The 20,730-nt window shown below is 41.9% G+C and overlaps 2 protein-coding genes across 2 annotated transcripts; both read right to left on the bottom strand.

Annotated features, from left to right (window-relative positions):
• Window positions 1-10,317: 10,317 nt before the first annotated feature.
• On the bottom strand, window positions 10,318-12,176 carry LOC306738895 (granzyme B-like; the record flags this gene model as incomplete). The annotated part of the gene is made up of 5 exons (XM_079220823.1): window positions 10,318-11,054; window positions 11,164-11,388; window positions 11,536-11,668; window positions 11,847-12,006; window positions 12,119-12,176. The coding sequence occupies 5 exons, from the start codon at window positions 12,174-12,176 to the stop codon at window positions 10,899-10,901; spliced, it is 732 nt and encodes a 243-aa protein (XP_079076949.1). The 3' UTR covers window positions 10,318-10,898.
• A 5,596-nt stretch (window positions 12,177-17,772) lies between these two features.
• LOC306738896 (granzyme B(G,H)-like) lies at window positions 17,773-20,109 on the bottom strand (the record flags this gene model as incomplete). The annotated part of the gene is made up of 5 exons (XM_079220824.1): window positions 17,773-18,293; window positions 18,382-18,557; window positions 18,875-18,915; window positions 19,111-19,273; window positions 19,980-20,109. 5 exons carry the CDS (start codon window positions 20,107-20,109, stop codon window positions 18,114-18,116), a joined length of 690 nt encoding a protein of 229 aa, XP_079076950.1. The 3' UTR covers window positions 17,773-18,113.
• Window positions 20,110-20,730: the final 621 nt, after the last annotated feature.

The raw sequence follows: 20,730 nt of genomic DNA on the forward strand, positions 1-20,730 counted from the left end.
CTCCTCCCCTCGGTCATCCGGCTCATCAGAGTGAACACACACTGGCATGAATCACAGTGAATCATAGCACCCAAAGAGAGGTGTTGCATTTAACCAGGACGCAGACTATTTATAATGGCCTGGGCGTGCCCGTTCTCATTATAGGCCACGGAGGATGCTGACAACGAACAGGCAGATGAGGGGGTAGCGACTCCTTTTAAATGTCACCAGCCATGTATCTTCTTATCTACAGGCTGTGGCGGCGGCGGTCGGTCTGAATTCGATATTTAGAGCAGGGTGAATGAACTCCAACGGTTGGATCAAAACAAATCTTTTATTAGACACAGTGATTTGCAAATGAGGGGGGCACGGACACTTCATCACCACACGGGAGAATAGATATATTTTTCCCAGGCCTCTCGGCCCCCCTGCTGATTTAAACATCGACTATGGATTGTCTATCAGCACGTTTCATCATTGGTGGTTGCATTTCGATGAGAGAGAAAAAAAATCCTCCAACTTGACAAGAAAGCGTCTCTCCCATGCAGACCTCTCTGCCTAATGCGCTTGTTAAAGTCTAATTAGTGTAACAAGTAGCTGGAAGATAAATAAACATAATTATCATATCAAATACGTTGGCTGTTTGGGGGGGGGGGATGATCGACTAATTTGACAAACACTTTGTTCTTCTGTTTTCTTTGGGCTCATTCTCTTGCTCTCCTCGCATGCCAATCACGCTCAACGCGTCGCATTAGGACAGACGGAGTTGGGGAAGTGCAGTCTCATCAATCCTCGGCACGCTATAACGTTCAAATTACACTCTGGCTGATCCCGAAAAGCAGGAACGAGGCGGAAAAAAACCCCCTGACCCCTCCCCCCACCTCCCAATCTCCCAGCCAGAAAGCTGAATTGCAGGTGAAGCGGCTTTTGAGAAGCAATCAGCGCCTGAACAATTACATCTGGTGGATTGATTGCGTATTGATTGAGGGTCACCAGACACCTGACCAGAATATGCAGACACCCGCATTACAGATTCCACACGCACACAACAGATATGATGAAAACAAGGCAAGGCGTGGAGGAGGATACCAAACACTGGCACACCGTGACAGTCTGCTTTTCTTTTCTTTTCTTTCTTTTCTCCTGTTCCAGAGAGAGAGAGAGAGAGAGAAGAAAAGGAGGGATGATTCCATTATCAGCCGACATGTAGGCTCATGCCGCACGGCTTTACCCGACCAACTGTTGTCATGGCAGCAGCTTGTCATGTCATCAGCGTCTCACCTTGAATGAATGGAGACCTGCGGGATGTGTGCGCGGGAGGAGGGGCGAGGCGTGGAAGTGCGTCAGCCCCACAGGAGCAGCAGCTGGGGAGGGGGGGACACACCCACGACAAACCTGCGTTACGGTTCGTGTGCGCGTTGGTGCGTATACGCGTCCGCCTTCCTTGGAAAATGACAAGCAAAGACGGCTGATGCAGCAGCAGCAGCATCATCAGCATCCGCCGACCAGCTGCTGCTCCCTCTGAGAGACGCTTTTCGGCTCGTCGGCCTGCAGAGGAGGGACGTCCCCTGTTTTTTTTTTGTCCTCCCATCAAGGAGCCATTTCAGTGTTTGGTTCATTTAAACGCATACAGGCACGAGCCTCGGGGTCTCACAGCATGCAACACATGCATCTCAGTGTGTCCCATCCTCAGACATAACCCCCCCCCCCCCTCTGCAGAGCATTATGCGAGTGTGCATTGATCTTCGTTGGGTTTTCCCAGAGCAGCTCTGAGACCGGGGGGCACTTCCTGAACGCGTTTAATTAGCCGAGCGGCACAGCTCTTCTACTCTCACTCGGTTTGACATTTCTTTGGTTCTCCTTGTCGACGTTCCGTAGCATCACATGTGAGTTTCTTTAAAGTAGTACAGCTGGTATCTGGAGCTGGTAGAGATTTGTACTGGGAGATGTTCACGGTGAACAAATGGCTGCCCCCGAGCTGCCAACCTAAGATGTGACACAAGTATACATTTCTATATAAATGTGGAAAGAGCGATGAACAAAGCCAGTGCCCCGGCTGCTTAATTAACAGTTGCAGTATCTCTCCTGCTTCTTCTGTACAGTGTTACTTACTTGATGGTTTTGCAATGACATCAATCATGTTTCTGGCTTGACAGCACCAGCAGCAACAACAACAACAACAACAACAACAAACAGATTCCTCGAGCTGGAAATGTTCCATACCATTATTTAAAAAACATTTCCACTGATTTGTTCACCTGCACGTCGACATACAGAAACTTTTTTGTTTGTTCCATGGTCAATCAGGATGGATCAGACGTTCCTTTGGAAAATGTCAAATTAGAATTCTTACTTTAAGCTGTGCTCTATACACCATGTGCACAGGCTGCATCGTAGTGGTTTGAACTTTATATAATTGCTTGTATCTCCTCCTCTCTCTCTCTCTCTCTCTCTCTCAATAAGAGTTGGACGTCTTTTTTTATGCATTGCCTCTTGAAGCCGTTCCCGTCTCTTGAGTGTTTATTGAATAGATGCAGTGTGTGTGTGTGTGTGTGGCTACAAGTTTGAGCTGAGATGTAGGGAGGATGATGAGGGGAGAGGAGGAAAGGCATGGCAGGTTTCCATGACAACAACTTTTTATTTGCGCTTCCTCAATGGCGTTGGTGGAAGGGATGGATGGATAGATAGATGGAAAAGATGGATGCTAGATGGCCAGATAAACAGATACAAACAGAGACCGTCTGGCAGCGTTTTGAGGAGGCGACGGGCTGGGGGTGCTCGGGCAGGCGGGGGAGGAAGAAGGCAGCAGAGTTGTATGCTTGCTTGCTTTGTCTGGAACAGAATGTCCTCTTTGTGTACACCCCTCCTTTGACGGATGACAAGTAAGCAACTTGCCAGCAGCCACTACCTTATGAATATGGCCAGATCCGCATCTGTACCTTCTGATAAGAAGCGAGCAGAGGGAACAATGAGGAAACCCGTGTGTGTGTGCGTGCGCCTCACACACTTTCTCGTGGGCGGGCGTTTGCATGAGCGCCTCCAAATGTTTTGAAGCTTCGGAGCTAAATGATCTGCCACTTTAGTCCGTGAATGACTCTTGAGTGAGAAATCAAGAAAACTATATCCCGGTGATGAAAATGGAAAGATGCCACATTAAAATGAAATGATTCGAGTGGTCTCGTTTCCGGATCAGGGAGGAAAGTTACAGGACGCAAGTGAAACTTCGAGCTGTCCTCATCTCGCGCGATGCCGCGACCACACGAACCTGACGCCCACCTGAGGTGAAGAATACAGTTGGCATGCAACTGCAGAATAAACTCACTAGCCGAACGCACACGGGAGAAGGGAAAGCATGCAAATACACAATTATAATTATTCTATTTTGGCCGGGCCTCATTCGGCAAAAAGAGTAAATAAAACAACACAGATGTAGCACATGACAACTTCACAGAGAAAATAAAATGAAGATTTGTATCTACTGAAACTCCTGTTGCACTTATTTTGTTTGACGTTGAGTTATATGATAAATGTTCCGTATCATATCCTAGCGTTGCATTCTCCGCTCCAGCATCAGCCTCCCTCGAGGACACTCGCTAGTTACTTCCATCGTTGAGTTTTGGACTCGCCGAAGCGTTTTTCTTTCTCTGGAGCGGATGATGGAAGAAGCTAACGAGTTAGCCTTCTCGTTTCTTTGCTCATCTCTGTTGGAGAGTCGCACATGTGCAGTACGGATCGGGGGAAGCCGCTGAAAAGGCGTATACCGTAAAAGTCGGATTTCAAGCCGCTCCTACCTCCGGTCAGTGTCCCAGCTGTAGCAAGCTAGGAGCAGCACTAGCTAGCGCTGCTGCTAGCTCCCCGCTGCTGCTGCTACTGGCTGCTGCTGCTGCTACTGGCTGCTGCTGCTGCTACTGGCTGCTGCTGCTGCTACTGCCCGCGCCCCCTCTGCCCAAGTCGGGTGTCGAGCCGGCTGGTCACGGCTGGAGCGTTGGTTGGCTACAGCGGGGAGCAAACGGAGACACTGACCGAAGGTAGTAGCGGCTTGTAACCCGACTTTTACGGTAGCTAAAATGAGCTGATGGATGACTTTACGTGATGCCGGATCACTGCGCAGACCGATCCAGCGTATTGGTACTAACCTACTTTGGGTATTGGAGTGAGCCGGCCTATATGGAGCCGCCATTCTCACAGATTAACCAGAGACGCTGTAATCTGCACAGAAAATCACAGCAATAACAAAAAAAAACACCACAGCAACAATGTACACAGTGGTATTCATTCTGTATCACTCCGTTGTTTAAAGCACTGTTTTATTATCTCTGTAACAATTTGGGCAACATGCACGCATAGGCGCGCACACACACACTATCTATCTGTGTGGGGAATGACTCACCTCCTCCACCTGGAGTAGAGCCAAGCCTTTCTTGCCTCCTCCCCCTTCATCTGTGTGAGCCCTTCACTTCACTCACTCCAGCTCCACTATGGAAGCATTTCAATCATTCAAATTAGCTGTAATCACAGCCAAAGGCACAGAGTGGGAATGGCGGCACGTCACTCTGCATACTCGAGAACACTTAATACGTTGATTTTTTTTTTTGGGGTGTGTGTATTGATGCCGTGTTTAAAAAAAAAAAAAAAAAAACGGGAAGCAATGGGGAGTGAATAAATAAGCTATCCAGGCCAAGCCTCCTCTGCCACGCATGCTTTCCCAGACAAAGGATGGGAGCCGGGATGAGAGGCCGGCTGTATAATGAGCAGCGCTAAGACTCCTTTTCCGTCTTCAGACCTGACATGTGAGAAGCAGTAGCACCAGCTGCAGTCTTCACATAATGACACAAATTATTGGCTCGTTAATGGGCAGCTTAGCCTTGAGTGTTCAGCCGGCAACACCATTCTGGAGAAGGGGGGACGCGGGATCAATCTCGGCCTCCTTGGACCTGCGATAAAACTTGGGATGCATCCAAAGGACATCTAATCCACATTGCAGTGTCTCTTTTTCTCTCTCTCCTCTCTCTCTCTCTCTTTCTCTAATCCATACCGGCCCCTGGAGACTCATATTATGAGACTCCTACACACGCCCCCACCCACACCTTCTCTCTCCTGCACACATCACCCTCAGAACCACTATCTGTCCACCTCCACAGTCGGCCTGTGGACAAACCCAGAATAACAATGTGATCTTGCCTCTTAAAGGCACACGGGCAGCTTTTGGCATCGTTATCCTTCAGTTCAGGACTGCATGTGATGCTCTTCGTTGATGTGAGCCCCTTGATGCTCGCTCACAACGTCCATCTCATGGATGGATGGATGGATGAATGTATACTTTATTCATCCAAATAACAGGGATGAAAGATATATAGAGCACAGAGTATTAATTTGGGAAATTCAATTTAAACAATAGAGAAAGTGCAAAAATGCAAAGTATGTGTATTTTTTGCACTGTAAACATGTACAGTGGGTCACATGTGGATCGAATTGTTACCTGTTGGTATTTAAATGTGCATTGATTTGTGTTGTGCAGTAAAAAAATAAATAATCGTAATTAAATGAATCATCTGAGATGGAAAAAAGAAGAAGCAAAAAGCATGGCGGTCAGATTCGACCCCTGAAGCATCAAACCCTGGAGCCTCTGCAAAGCCGCGGCTCCGGAATAGCAATCAACATCAAACAGAGAGTCAAGTGCAGGATACACAGCACTGTGAGGCTGCAGTCAATGAAGCTCTCAGAGGAAACATGGTCCAGACTCCAGCTCGCACCAGGAATCCTGCAATAGGTTTGCTCACAGTGCCCCCTTCTGTCATATCAGTTACTCAAATGACACTGCAAAAATATCAGATACACACATCCTCTATGTCTATATACAGTATGTGTGAACACACACGCATAAATATATGTACACATATGTATAAACATATACACATACACATAAATATATATATATTTATATATACACACACATATATATATATACACATAACTTAAACATACATACACACAGACATACATATACATACATAGATACACACACAAACATATATACACACAAATATGTACATACATATAGAGACACACACATGTGTATATTTGTATATATATATATATATATATATATATATATATATATATATATATATATATATATATATATATATACACACACATATATATACTGTATATATACACATAAACATACACACACACACACACACACACATACATACATACATAGACACAAATACATATATACATATACAAACACACATATATATACAGATACATATATATATATATATATATATATATATATATATATACATACATACATACATACATATATATATATATATACATATATATATATATATATATATATATATATATATATATATATATATATATATATATATATATATATATATATATATATTTTGTTCCTCTCTCTTTAAATATCTCGACAGGCGTATTTTGCAAGTTCTCACCTGCTGAAGCTGCCAGTGAAGCTTCATTGGCTCAAGTCGACCACAATGGAAAATTGTGGTGTTGCACAGGAAGTCATGAGGTGCACTTGTGTGTAGGAGGTGCTGCTACGGTAGAAAAAGGGTAGTTCAGAAGTTAGGGTGCTTACTACAGCAGTATCTACGTCTATTTTTAACCCCTGTGGTCTTAACTGCGTGCGCTCAGTTGCCTCCACCAAGCACATTTAGTTTAGAGACGTCCAGGATCCAAGCAGCTTATTGCAAGTATATGTGAGACTTGATTAAAATGTTTGTCATTCTAACTCATCCTATTCATCTACACTTGTCCCTTCTATAGTCTATGCTGAAAGTCATTGCTATTCCAATATGTGCTGCAGCTGCTGGCCTATAGTATCTCTAAACAGGTGAAGTGTCAGGTGTTCCTCAACCTCAGATTTAACCAAACTATGCAGCAAATTGAAAAACAGCAAAGGGTCCTGTGAGCTTCTTTTTTTTTTTTTATTCAGTGCTGCCACCCAGTGGGAAAATGTAGAATAGCATCAGTTTGTTTAAGCCTCCGCTGCAACCAAACAAACAAAAGTAGATACATATACTGTTGTTCAAACAACTGGGAAGAAAAGGTTCACTCTAAATGTTTTACTTAAATATACCTCCATATAAAAACAGTACTTAAAACAAACATAACTTTAATGACATATCAATTACCAGAACAAATGACTCCATTCAGAGTGTGTACCATATACTGTAAATACTGCATCATTTTGATGATGTTGAGGTGGAGTAAAATCTACAATGCATCTTATTTTATAAACCGATGATGTGCTTTCCATTGTTACAGCTGTATCTTAAAAGTACAACATGTCCCTCTGCAACGTAGCATCACATTGTGCTGCCACCAACACGTTCAGCCCTCACAAGTAGAAGTACTGGTTCTTCAGTGAAATGTCCCCCGGCTGAATGTACTTACCAGGTGTTGAAGTCTGTTTAAACTGAAATGACCTCTTTGGGTCCCAAAAATATTGAATATTCCTTGAACAATTGTTTAATTTAAACCAAAGATGATGGAAAGTGCCGGTTTAATGCAATGTGTTTCATAAGCTCGTCATATGTTTTATTTAATGTACGAGTAAAGTAAGTTTAAATAAGTGAAGCACAAGTAAGTCCCTCAAACGTGTCCAGCACTTGAGTGAACACACGTAGCCACTGCTCCTCGTTGATGATATGCAGATCCACTACAGCGCGATGCTGAGGAACTAAAGTAGGTTGTTATGGAGCGTTTCCGCACGTTAATGTGCAGATATGCAGAAATATGAAACGTCCTCATCCTGCCTTGTGAAACCTCTAAAAGCCCCAACACCTCATTTAGTAGGATAAATGTTCAACACCCCTCTTAAATAGGTCCATCTACCCCATTACTGAACCAAGTAGGATGGGGATTTAGCAGAGTTCATTTTAATTGAGTGGTACAAGATATAAAATCTCTCTTATTAGAGTCAGAAGCGAGCTTATATTGTCCTTCAACACGACGCTCCATGTTATGAAACCTTCTGCTTTAAGCGTAACTGAATATTTGCACCTATGTATCAAGTATATTTAATATATTAAGCATAACCATGGACCACCACACCATAATTGAAGCAATATCCTCTTTTTATTTTGCAACCAACATGTTTTTCTAGTTATTTCTGGTTATTCAATGTATCAAATACTTAGATAGAAAGTGTTCTGTTGTTGTGCATTTGTATCAAATATATATACAAATATACATCATCCCTTAATGCTGGCCTCCGTCGTGACCCGCAGCCTCTGCATTATTCAGTGGAGCCGGGATCTAGTGGCCATTAGAAGAACTACATCTGGAGAAGATGATGAATTGGCTTTGAGTCATAGAGGCATGCTTACTCATCTGAAAGCAAACAGAGATATTTTTAACTGGCAACATTTTTCCAAATATGTTTTCAGCATGAGTCATGGATGTACATATATGTACAGTGTGCACGCACATGCTGCCTTTATGTTGGTTTTAATAAAGCAGTCACCGTCATGTAAAAATAAAAATATATGTGGCCTGTATATATGTGATGTATGACTACATTTAGCATGGATGGATAAAATATAGTCTAAAAATAGTTAAACAGACATACAACAAAACAACTTATTCACTTCTACAATTTGTCTTTGAATATCTGTCATCATAATTTATGATGTCATCCCCCGAAAAAATCGGACAACACATTTGTCACATTTGTTTTTGACCACCGCGAAACCTTTTGAAAGGCTAAATGCCAGAGAAGTATGGATTGGAGCAGCGGATTTCGCTGGATAAAAAACATGACTTTTTGTGTGCGTGTGTGTGTGTGTGTGTGTGTGTGTGTGTGTGTGAGAATGAGAGAGAGAGGGAGAGAAGGAGGAAGGTGTAGGCTATATATTGCACACATTGTTCCTGTAAGCTATTAATAGTATTAATTACTGCAGAGAGCTGCAGGGATGACAGTTTTGTAGCAACCAGGAAGTAAGAAAAAAAAATGGAACTCATTTCCCGGTTTTAGGACTCATTCCAACATGGGGGAAGTTTCCCTTCAGGGCTCTCTGCCAGGAATCTCCTTCAATCAAGGAAACAGGGCAAAACCCTGAGGGCAAACTTCTCTCGTGCACTAATTCCTGCAGCGCTCTATAATTCAAGTATCAAAGTTATAAATTAATTGTTTTAATCCTGTACAGCCCTTAAGGCCTAGGTTATGTATATATATATATATATATATATATATATATATATATATATATATATATATATATATATATATCAACATTAACATTTAACTAGTATGTACAGTATGAATATATATATATATTGAATAATATATATAAGAACATAAAAACAATGACATGGACAATTCATTTGGGATATTAGTGCAGAAAGGACATGTCTTAGTGGAAGTGAAGTAAGATGCTCTAAGGACCATGGTTGTCTTTTCCTAACTCCTCATGAAGTCTCCTTCACACCTTTGCTTGACCTCGAGGTCAAGGAAAAGTAGTTTTGGGACTTTTCGACCTGTCTCTGGTCTTCTCAAAGACAGTTTGTATTTGGTCGTGTACAGAAAGGTCAGGGGTCGCTAACATGACGGTCGATAGTCGGGCAGAGAGTCTTGCAAGAGTTTGTGCACGTTTTCGCAAATTTGTGGGTAAACCATCTAAACACGACCATCGATCTTTTGCCTCGTCGTCGCTCCGCTGAGGAGAACAGACGGCGCACGCGCTAAGCCACGGAAACGGAAACCGCAAAGTGATGCATTCAGGAACGGTAGTTCATTAGAGTAAAAGCAGCAGACTATACGACTCTCACTAGTTTTAGTCGAGAGATAAAGAGATTCATTGTGAAAAATGTTGATATAAAAATAATGCTATTCATACAAATTATTAAGTATGAATGCAAAGAAACCATAAATCATGTTCTCTCAACATTCATTTGTAGCATTGGTGAGACAGAGACCCTGATGCACACCGCCTCCCGTACAACACACCAGTTTTCATCATAATATAGTCCCTAATAAGCTCATAAGAGTAATATGAATAATATAGAATAATAAGAGTAAAGCAGCCTCATCAACAGAGTCAACAGATCTTTAACGAAGACATATTGTCTGTCATAACAGGTCTAATTTTTTTTTTTTTCCTGATGTATTTTTGTTTATTTGTATGGTTCAAGCATGCTTCAGATAAATCTCAACCTGAGAAGAGCATCAGCTGTGACTTGTGAAGCTCTTCCTGCTGCATCGACACACTTTGTTCACAAGGAGGCGCTGTTGTTTTTACCTTGATTCCAGTCACACTCAAACAGACAAGTGCACAGAGGTACAGAGAGAACATGAGAAGCTTTATTGTTTCAAGAGATGGTACAAATCACACTGTTCTCATCTGATCGAGGCAAAAAGAAGACGCGCTAAGCAGTTATGTATTTAATGCATATAATGTTGTCCGAGCAGAACATAGATCGTTTAATATATTACATCTATTAAACGGCAGTGAGTATACATTTCTTTTTTAAAGATTTTATTCCATACTGAATGTGTGGGCCATGATATTTCTTATTAAAAACCTACACGTCATTACTTTAAAATTTGCCTCGAATAAGCTAAAGGTCATTCACAAAAAAAAAGTGGTTGTCCAGTTTTAGGTCCCAGTAGCAGAGAACAAAACTTAAAAAAAAGTTAAACATTTCACTTAAATGCACCAAATCATAAATATATTTTCCGTGATTTGTCTCAACCTGCCGAATAAAAGTGTAATTTGTATTAAACATCAAAGTAAAGCACATTGCCACTAAATATATGGAAAAGCGAGGAAGTCCAGACTTTAAGAGAGAGTCTCACTGCAAGTTGTGATATTAGCATCTCAATCATCAGCTGTGCAATTCTATTGCAACAACAACAAAATGATGCCGATCGATCAATCGTCACATTTATCAGAGGTGTTACCCAGGATGGAATCGACCCAGCGTCTGTAGGCCGAAATCTTAGTAAAATAATATCGAGATGAGTTGCATGAGGCGGATGTCACACCGTATGCCTTTCCCTCACAGACCAGTGGGCCCCCGGAGTCTCCCTGGAAACACACACACACACACACACACACACACACACACACACACACACACAATTATGGTTGTTGACCAACGTTTGTTTGTCCATGTTACGTCGCAATAAATACGTACTGAACCCGGCCCGGTCTTCCCATCAGAGCAGTACATGTTGTCCTCGGCACACTGCTGGCTTTCCGTCAGCGTGACGTTGACCTCCATGAGGACGCGAGACAAGTATTTTGTGGCGTCAAATGTTCCCCAGCCGGAGACCAGACAGGATTTTGGCAGAGCGACATCACATCTGTCCGCGAGAGCAATGGGTTGCACAGTGCTGGTCAAATTTGCGTTGGAGCTCAACTTGAGAAACAGAGAAAGATTAAAACATTAAAAAAAGAAGATAAATCTGTAACACGTTAATGCTCCTCTTGATTGATGCATGATAGAGCATTTGCTAATTACATGGGAAACAAATTACACATATCTTCATTTGTTTTTCTCTTTTACCTTCAGAAGCATGATGTCATTTTTTAAATCATTTGAAATGAAGCCTTCGTGTGCATATGTTTTCTCCACAGATAACTGCTGTATTTTAGCGTGTTTTTCGTATCTGTGAAGTCCAAGTAGGATGGTGTAGGACCTGAAATGACAAAAGTGCAGAGAAGTTGTGTTTTTTTTAAAGAATTTACGTCCTAATTGACAACCCCAGACAAGAAGCGTATTTGCCAGACTCCATGCAGGACACTGGGTTGTTGTTGTTGACACGGGGCCCCATGCAGAACTCCCAGTAGACAACAGATGACGGGTGTTGGACTGACCTGGCTTGGCAGTGGGCGGCGGTCATCACAAAGTCGTCCTGCAGAAGGAAGCCGCCGCAGTGTTTGGTTTCACCGTCCTGCGTGTGCTGCACCACCAGCGCCATGTACGGCCGGCTGTGCGGCACGGCCTCGCGACCGCCGATGATTTCACCTGCATGAACTGAACCAAAACAATGTATTGCATGCATGACCAAAAATCCATCTTCATGCACTTAATAGCATGCTATAATACAGCTATACACATTATTTAATGCCATGGAAACCAAACTTACCTCGGCTAGCAGGAGTCAGCCCGAGTATCAGGATCAGCAGCTCACAGTGGATCAACATGGTGAGACCAGCTGAGCTACTGAGAGGCAGAGGCTGCTGTCACCGACATCTTCAGTCTTTAAGTGCTTCCCTCTGTCATTAAGAAGAGGAAGTGCTTTTTTTTTACGAGTTTGAATATGCAAAAGATGGGGCTTCAAACCACATAATATTTGCTTTGACTCAGCTATGATTAATACTCCAGTAATAAAGCAATATATATATATATATATATATATATATATATATATATATATATATTTTCATCAGCAGCAATATTAATACAATAATACATCAATTATAATACATTCAGTACCATTCAGAAATGTGCCCGTCTGCAGAATAAATACTTTTCTTATATTCTGATGGACATACAAGTAACACATTTCACACTAGAGTATTGCAACTTTTACAAACGTTCTGTGTACTTCTTCCACCGCTGTAGTATTACATTCATGCCTCTGGTCAGCCACACATCCTGGACTATTGTTTTGCAATGTGTGTCATGGCTCCATCAGAGGCCACACAGCACCAAAGGAAACATTATAATGTTGCCAGGTCATTAAAATACAGCCCATAAAAACAAGTCTTGTGAAATGTGATCGCTGAGCTAATTATATACTATATCAACCAAATTAATCTTGAATGATCAAAACCGGCCACAGTTTGCGTCAGCACGATAACCCGTCTTACCAACGGCGATGGAGACGCTGCTGGGAGCCAGTACTAAACTGGGAGCCAGTACTAAACTGGGAGCCACAATAAAACACTTCACACCAGAAAGTTGTTCACATACGTTGTTGGGATTCTGCAGAACAGATTTGGATGTACGGACCTCATAAAGGCTCACGAGGCCACGCTGCTGAACCTCAGCCCTGAAATAAAATCATTTCATATCAGCCCTCTGTTCAATTCCACAGGATATGACTCTTTACTAATAATCTACAGAGAGGAGAACATGGAGGAAAAGTAGCTTGATGAGTTTTCCCAGTGAACAAGCACAAAGTCTCGCCATGCAATTCATATTCCAGCAGTGAACTCACACTAAAGAACTGGTTATTTATAGGGTACTGAACACAAACCTAAAAAGTTTTCCACACCAAAGTTTATTCATTATCATTTTTAATAGTCACACATGAAATCTGACTTCTGCATTAAACCCATCCGAAGCATTTTATGAGCGGTGGGCATCTTTAATCTGTGTGGTGTTTAATGCTTCACACAGTTTGTAAGCCCCTCCCCCTCTTAAGATGAACAGAACATTTTGTTTACCTTGTGTTGATTCATGTCAGCTATTAATTCTTTTATTTTAATTTGTTTTTATTATGGGTTGCTTTAACTATGTTTTAATTGGTTTTACTATACATTGGCTCTGTGGCACTCTGAGTTTCTTTTGAAAGAAAAGTGCATTTAAAAATGAAATTTATTATTAACCTAACCTGAATCTATTGTGACGAGCATCACGGTAAAGTTGAGGACACAGGAAACTTCTCACATGACCAAAATCAGGAAAGCATTTTTTGCAGATGTCACCAACATAAAGTGACAAAGATGTGTTGCAACATAACAGGAAGCTGCGAGAGCAGAAAATAAAAAGGTGGCGTTTGGTGCTTCCGACTAGCAGCCGCCAAAAAGGGCACAACTAAAACATCGATAGAGATGTTTAGAGACTAAAGAATCTTCACTGGACGCCATTGTTCCTAGTGTGGCGAGGACAACAAGGAAAGAGTTTAAAAAACTTGCATATTGTTTTGAAAATTGATGCACAGACTTGTTACCGATACAGCAAAAATGGGTCGATCTACATTCACGTCCCAGTGTTTCACTTGCATATACAAGAGGTGTAGGGACCGCCCGACAGGCGCTATACCCTCCATGCAATATGGCGCTCTGCTTCACTGAGAGAAAAGGAACAAATACAAAATAAGTCAAAGATTTGGTTTGAAAATGCTGGCAAAGTTACAACTCAAACAAAACAGGAGCAGGGGAATCTCCAATGATGTGTCCCTACTCCCCACCTCTTGTATTTAGGCCTTAACATATAGGATCACTCAAAACAAATGTAAATGAGATAAAATAAGATAATCCTGTATTAGCAGGGTAAAATGACGTACAATGGATATGTAAATTGTTTATTTCAACACACAATACGGGCAGCCCAAAGCTAAAACAAGCTAACTTGTGTTGCCTGATCACTTTACCTTTAAACCTGTAGCACCAAACACCACCAGACAGGTCCGGAGCCAAGGGAGTCAGCAGGAACCAACAGGTGCCTTCTATAAACTGGCCCTAATTGAGGAATTGGTTGGGGGAGGAGTCAGACCCGGGACACATTTATTCCCTTGCCCTTGGATGAGCATCGCACACCTGACTCGCTGTGTTACCCACAGTAACAAAAGGCCCAATTCCTATCCGGGGTTTATCGTCACATTCACAGCTGAATGAAGCAGCCTTCCTTCTTTTAGGTGTCGGGCGTAAACAAAAGTACAGCGGCAAACTTGGCTCGGAAACAGGAACTGTCGTAACTCATCGAAGCACGATTTCCTAGCAGCTTCTTTTGGAACAGGAAACCTCGGCCTGTGGGGAAAAAAAAAACCCTTGCACACTTTGGTGGCGTTTCTTTTTTTCTTTTTAAATCGTCTTCCCGTTTTTAACACGTTGTTCCGTCCCAACCGATGGGGTCAGAACTACGCCCAGGGTCCAGTGTTTATTGTTTTGTTATTGATTTATCTACACTCAAAAAAACGACGCTTTCAACTATTTTAATAAAATTATGGAAAGGATTTTCACACGATTAAAATGCTTTCTTTAATCAATAAGCAATTATGTTGATCCAACTTAAAATACTTGAGTATGATCAACTTAATTTACTAGGGTTGTGTCCAACTTACCTTAATAGGGTTGGCTAAATGAATTCTACGTTAGTAAAAAAATACAGTAGTCAATTAAGTTGAACCAACTCAAATTAATTAATTTAATCCAGCAAATAAATTAGGTTTGACTAACCCTAGTAAATTAAGTTGATCCGGTAAAGTAAATAACTACATTTTATTGGACAACATAATTGCTTATTGCTTAAAGAAAAAAAATGAATCGTGTTGAAATACTATCTATGACTTAGCTAAGGTAATACTAAAAATAGCTTAGAGTGTTGTTTTTTTGACTGTTTTAATGTTTTCTTAACTGTTTTTAAATCTGCATTATGTTTTGATGCTTTTAATGGTTTTATGTGAAGCACTTTGAATCGCCTTGTTGTTGAAATGTGCTCTACAAATAAACTTGCCTTGCCTTGCCTTTAATGCATCACCTTCCTTTGGCCTGAATAAGATGTGCAATTCCATTATTGGTACTATTTAATCAAAGTCGGGGTGGATTCCAGTTTACTCCGGCTCTTGTGTATCTGGGTGTCACTTAGTCACATCCGATTGAAATGCTCTTGAACTGTTTATCTTCTATCGACAGGAAGCTTAGATGAATATCATAAACCATTTCCTCTGTTGTGAGTTGTGGAAGATTGGTACATCTCCCCTGGTTACTCGTTTTATATATTTATATTTACACACATGTTCAAAGGCCCAAAAGCATCCTGGGCCTTAACGGCCTTATCTGACGAAGACCAGTCACATTTGAACATGCGGATTAGTTCACTAGAGTAGCAGGTGAATGCATGAAAGGCCTGTTATTATAGCGTGAACTGGAAATATGGAAATACTGACTGCAGCGTAGTGCTGGCGTTATTCCTCACCTAGAGAGAACAAAATGTTGATGAAACAATCCAAAAACTTGACTCTGGGACAAAACCCCTCTCCTTGGGAGAAGCACAGTGGGTTTGTGTGGAGTGTACATCAGTTGTGATGTGTTCAGAAGGACTCAGATATGAATTTTGGTGCAAAAGCCACTTTAAGATGGAATATGAGGAAATCAGAAGTGGGAATGTCAGCCAGACCTGCATGCTGAGGTTGTAGGTGGAATGAAGGGAGACTGATTGGGGTTGAAGGGGTTTGACGTCTGTAAAGGCAGAAGCCAATTGTACTGGTCTGATTTCCCTAGAACGTGCATGTTAATGCATCACGTATGTTAAAGAGCTCTCTGGGACTAGTGGTAATGCAGATGGATGGGCTGAAGGAGTTTAGAGGGAGACGACCTGCATTGCTTGGCCCTTGTAGGTGTGGCAGGTAATCTGTGGCCTGAGGACTCTTTTCATCTCCACATTGGCCAGAGCGTAATGATCGGTATCTGATTAAGTTCGTCTACTCAAGCTCCATTCAGACACTGAGTAGCGGTCCTGATGCACTCAATGCTGCCGGGCGGACTTGAAATGGTTCCTTTATTTTCTTTTGCAAATGTGAGGCTAATGTACAGGAAGTGCAGATGGTTATCATTAACCACATCCTCCTCTGCCTGCAGTCATATATCAACCGTTGCTTACCTCTGTCATTCTCTGGGGGATGGCTGATTCACCTCAGCGTCTTATGGAAGTACTGAATCACCTTAGACTGGAGAGACGTGTTAAAAGACTTGTTGAGTGGTGCATTGTGGCTCTAAGGCTACTGGCTCTCACTCAGGAAGACTTGGGCCAATGCACAGGTCATAGCAACCAGGTAGCAACCAGGGCAAGTTATTATAATTGCCAGATCTGAAGTTAAATGTATGAACATGGAAGACAAGAGGTGACTTAAGTTGGGCCATATTTTGTCGGTGAAGTGTGATAAAACACAAAAGCAGCTTTTTAAAACGGGACTATTTGAACAAACCTGTGACCTTTCATATGATGACACATACAATGATAAAAGGGCCCAATCCCAATCTGCACCCTTAAGGACTTTGAGGGTTTAGGGCTGACCCACTGCCACATCATCGAGGGCTTGAGGGCTCTCTGTTAGACATTTTGAGCCCTTTATGAACCCTTTCCGTAAGTCCATAAGAATTACCCACAATTCATTGCAATGTGACGTTAAACACGCAGTTACCAATGGAAGAATGGAGATGTAAAAAAGGTAAACAAAGAGGAAAGAGCCTGGAAGATGTTCAAATCTGGGAATAAAAAGTATAAAATAAATACCCACACTTGTACACAATATTTTTTCATGTAGACATGGTTCAAGCCCTCACAGCCTCTCACACTAAACCAGCTACCAGGTGATGTCAGTAAGTCCCTGAGGGTTCAGGGTTTGAGGGTTTAGGGATGACCTTGGGCCATGGACTTGCATCTGACTGACCAGACATTGTTTCTGTCGCACAGGAACATTTTAAGACACGGGACAAGACCAGCAACACTGCAGCACAATGGAAGTGAAATAACAAATAATCATATCCTGATATTGCAGGTAATCAGCAAGCCTGTTTATTTAAAAGTAGGTGTGGAGCTTTAAAAACAAAATGGCGTTTTAAGTGAGCTGAGATGCAGCATTAATATGCTTAATTTAAAGGGAAGATGCCAATAAAACAAACACGTTCTCGTCCCAACTCCTCGGCATCACCTTCAGACCTCCAGCTGTAACTTTAGCCAGTGAAGCTCTTCCTGCTGCATCAACACACTTTGTCCACAAGGAGGCGGTGTTGCATTTGTGTTGATTCAGTTCATGCTCAGACAGACACACACACAGAGAACATGGTGGGAAAGCAGCAGTTTATTGTTTGAAAACAAATACAGATCAAATAGGAAGATGCACAAACATGCAGTAATGTATTTAATGGGAGGATACAGTGACATCAATATATATGGCATCTATTAAAACAGCATTGAGTCGACATTTCTTTTTAAAGGCCTTGAAAAAACGTAATCAAATTGTCCAGAGTTGACCAGCAAACAAAAACGTAAATTGTGTCAAACATCAACGTGAAGCACACAGATTATGAATCTGTGTAAAGCGAGTGAAGTCCAGACTTTGGTCTGACTCTCATTGCAACAGCGTAAGTTGCCTATGCCAACAGTGACTTCAAATGCCGGGATTTGATCAATCAACCATCACGTGTATTGAAGCTTTTTAACGCAGTTTTCATGGTCGAATGGACCCAGCTTCTGAAGTTAGGAATCTTGGCAAAACAATGGATTTCCGGGCCTCCGGATTTGGGTGTGAACGTGGAGGACACCACGCCGTACGCCTTCCCACCGCAGACCAGCGGGCCGCCGGAGTCTCCCTGGAAACACACACAATGCAGTGATTTAATCGATTATCATTGTTGACCACCGTTTGTTTGTCCGTGTTTCGTCACAATAAAAACGTACTTTACTCGGGCCCGTCTTGTCCTCGGAGCAGTACAGGTTTTTTCCAGGACACCGCTTGCTGTCAATGAGCGTGACGTTGACCTCCATGAGGACGTTAGACAGATATTTTCTCTGCTCGGCAGTTGTTCCCCAGCCGGACACTAGACATGACTTTGGCAGAGCGACATCACTTTTGTCTGCGAGAGCAATGGGTCTCACATGTTTGGTGAAATGTGCCTTGGAGCTCAACTTGAGAAACAGGGAGGGAAACAAATATATATAAATACACATATGAAGCTGAAATATCACTTCAAAGACTCACATTAGCTGCTGTCGAATACATTCCCTGACTAGTTTGATTTCAGTGGCATGTATACTGTATGTTTAGATGAGAGCTTATTGATGCTTTTACATCGTCTTACCTGGAGAAGCATGATGTCATTTCTGTAATTGGTTGCATTGTAGTCCTTGTGTGGAAATGCGTGTGCCACAGATATTCGCGGTTCTTCATTACCTTCTTGGATATTGTGCAGTCCTAGTACGACTGTGGTGGACCTGCAATGGCAAAGTTAAATGGAATTATTTGTTACGCAAGAATACATTTCTTTATATGAAATAGTAAGACTTGAATTTGTGTCACAACTATTCTAGCCATTATGAAAAACATCTGCCAAATATAATGTCTTGGTGCATTTAAATTGAGGTCCCAATGCATCTCATCAGGTAAAAGAAGGCGGGTGTTGAACGGACCTGCTGGCTTTGCAGTGCGCTGCCGTCATCACAAAGTCTTCATTCAGGAGGAAGCCGCCGCAGTATTCGGTCTGCCCGTCCTCCATGTGCAGGTTCAACAGCACCATGTACGGCCGGCTGTGCGCCGCAGCCACGCGGCCGCCGATGATCTCAGCGGCATGAACTGGGGAATTGTTTTGTTGTTGAAATATATATTATATACACTCAGAGGTACACTTTATGTACACCTGTACAGAATAATGCAATCCAACTGTTCTGCCATAAAGTCTGCGTTCATGATGCTACGTCTGCTTTTCTGGTTTAATTCATTATTGTTAGCATTTCATTTTAATGTATTAGTTGTTCTTAGCGTATTGATTGTACCGCTTTAATTTGACCTTAGTTTCTTCTCCTTTAGGCCTCACTGTGGAGCTTCCAGTTGTTGTGTCGACTTGCTTTTGCAAAGCACTTAGTGAACTCCGTCTTTAAAAAGGTGCTATATAATTATAGTTATTCTTATAACGCCAGGTCATTTTGACATTGGCATGCAGGTGTTAATTAAATTGGAGGTGTTTTTAAGTAGTTGTGTTAGAAACACATCTCTTTGTATTGTAGTCCAGTACAACACCATCAGTAATAAAGACATGATTGGATTTACACATTTCTAAGACTGAACTTAATGATTTCATGACAGAGCTTTTGTATTGCAATAGATTGTGAAGGTGAACATAATAATGTGGCTACTGAGGGAACATCCCAACACTTTACCGAGCATTGACGACCACTCATGTTATCCATGATCGACATAAACAGAGTTTGTCCCACAGTGTCTTCATGATGTTGAAGATACACTCTTACATACAGCTGTACAAAAATCCTACTAGACTTACCTCGGCCATCAAGCGTCAGCACAAGTAGCACCGTTAGCAGCTCACAGTGGATCAACATGGTGAGAGAAGAGTCCAGCTGAGCGACTGAGAAGAGGCTCACATCACTGACAACTTCAGCCTTCAAGTACATGTCTTTATCAGGAAGAGAATGACGCGTTTCTGTGCTCTGCATTATGCAAATGATGTGGTTTTGAAGGCGTTTGTCACCTCCACAACAACAGTTACATTTTCCACATGCAGCCAATTTGAGCTCAAGTTGGCCGGACCAGTAAGACAAATAAATATATAAGAAACCTCCATGTAGTTCCCTTTCTTTTAGTGTTAATAAGTACATTTAAAAAGATATTCACAAGAAATGAACAACCCTTTTACAACATTGTTGACAGCCTGAGATATCTTGTCTGTTCTCAGTTATCTTGGCAACTTCTTGAATACATGTTTTTGCCAAGGTGATGAGTCGGATAGTGGCGCCGAACATTACATTCTTAGAGCACTGAAAGGTGCTGTGAACACACCGAGCACACATGGCTTCCCATTTACCTCGGTGAAGAAATAGGAAACGCTCCACTTTTCTGCGAAAACCCAGAAAAAGATTTAGTGTGTCCTAATACGTAGCATGTCAAGAGCACTATGCATAATTTACCAGCTTGTCCTTAAGCAGTATTTTGTTATTTTGTAGTTTTGCAGTGTGTGAGACTTCAGCTTCTCTGGCTCTTCTGACCCACAATGCACTGCCAACATAATAGCAAGT

This window comes from Taurulus bubalis (genome assembly GCF_910589615.1).
Source record: "Taurulus bubalis genome assembly, chromosome: 7".
In the NCBI taxonomy this organism is placed as follows: Eukaryota; Metazoa; Chordata; class Actinopteri; order Perciformes; family Cottidae; genus Taurulus; species Taurulus bubalis.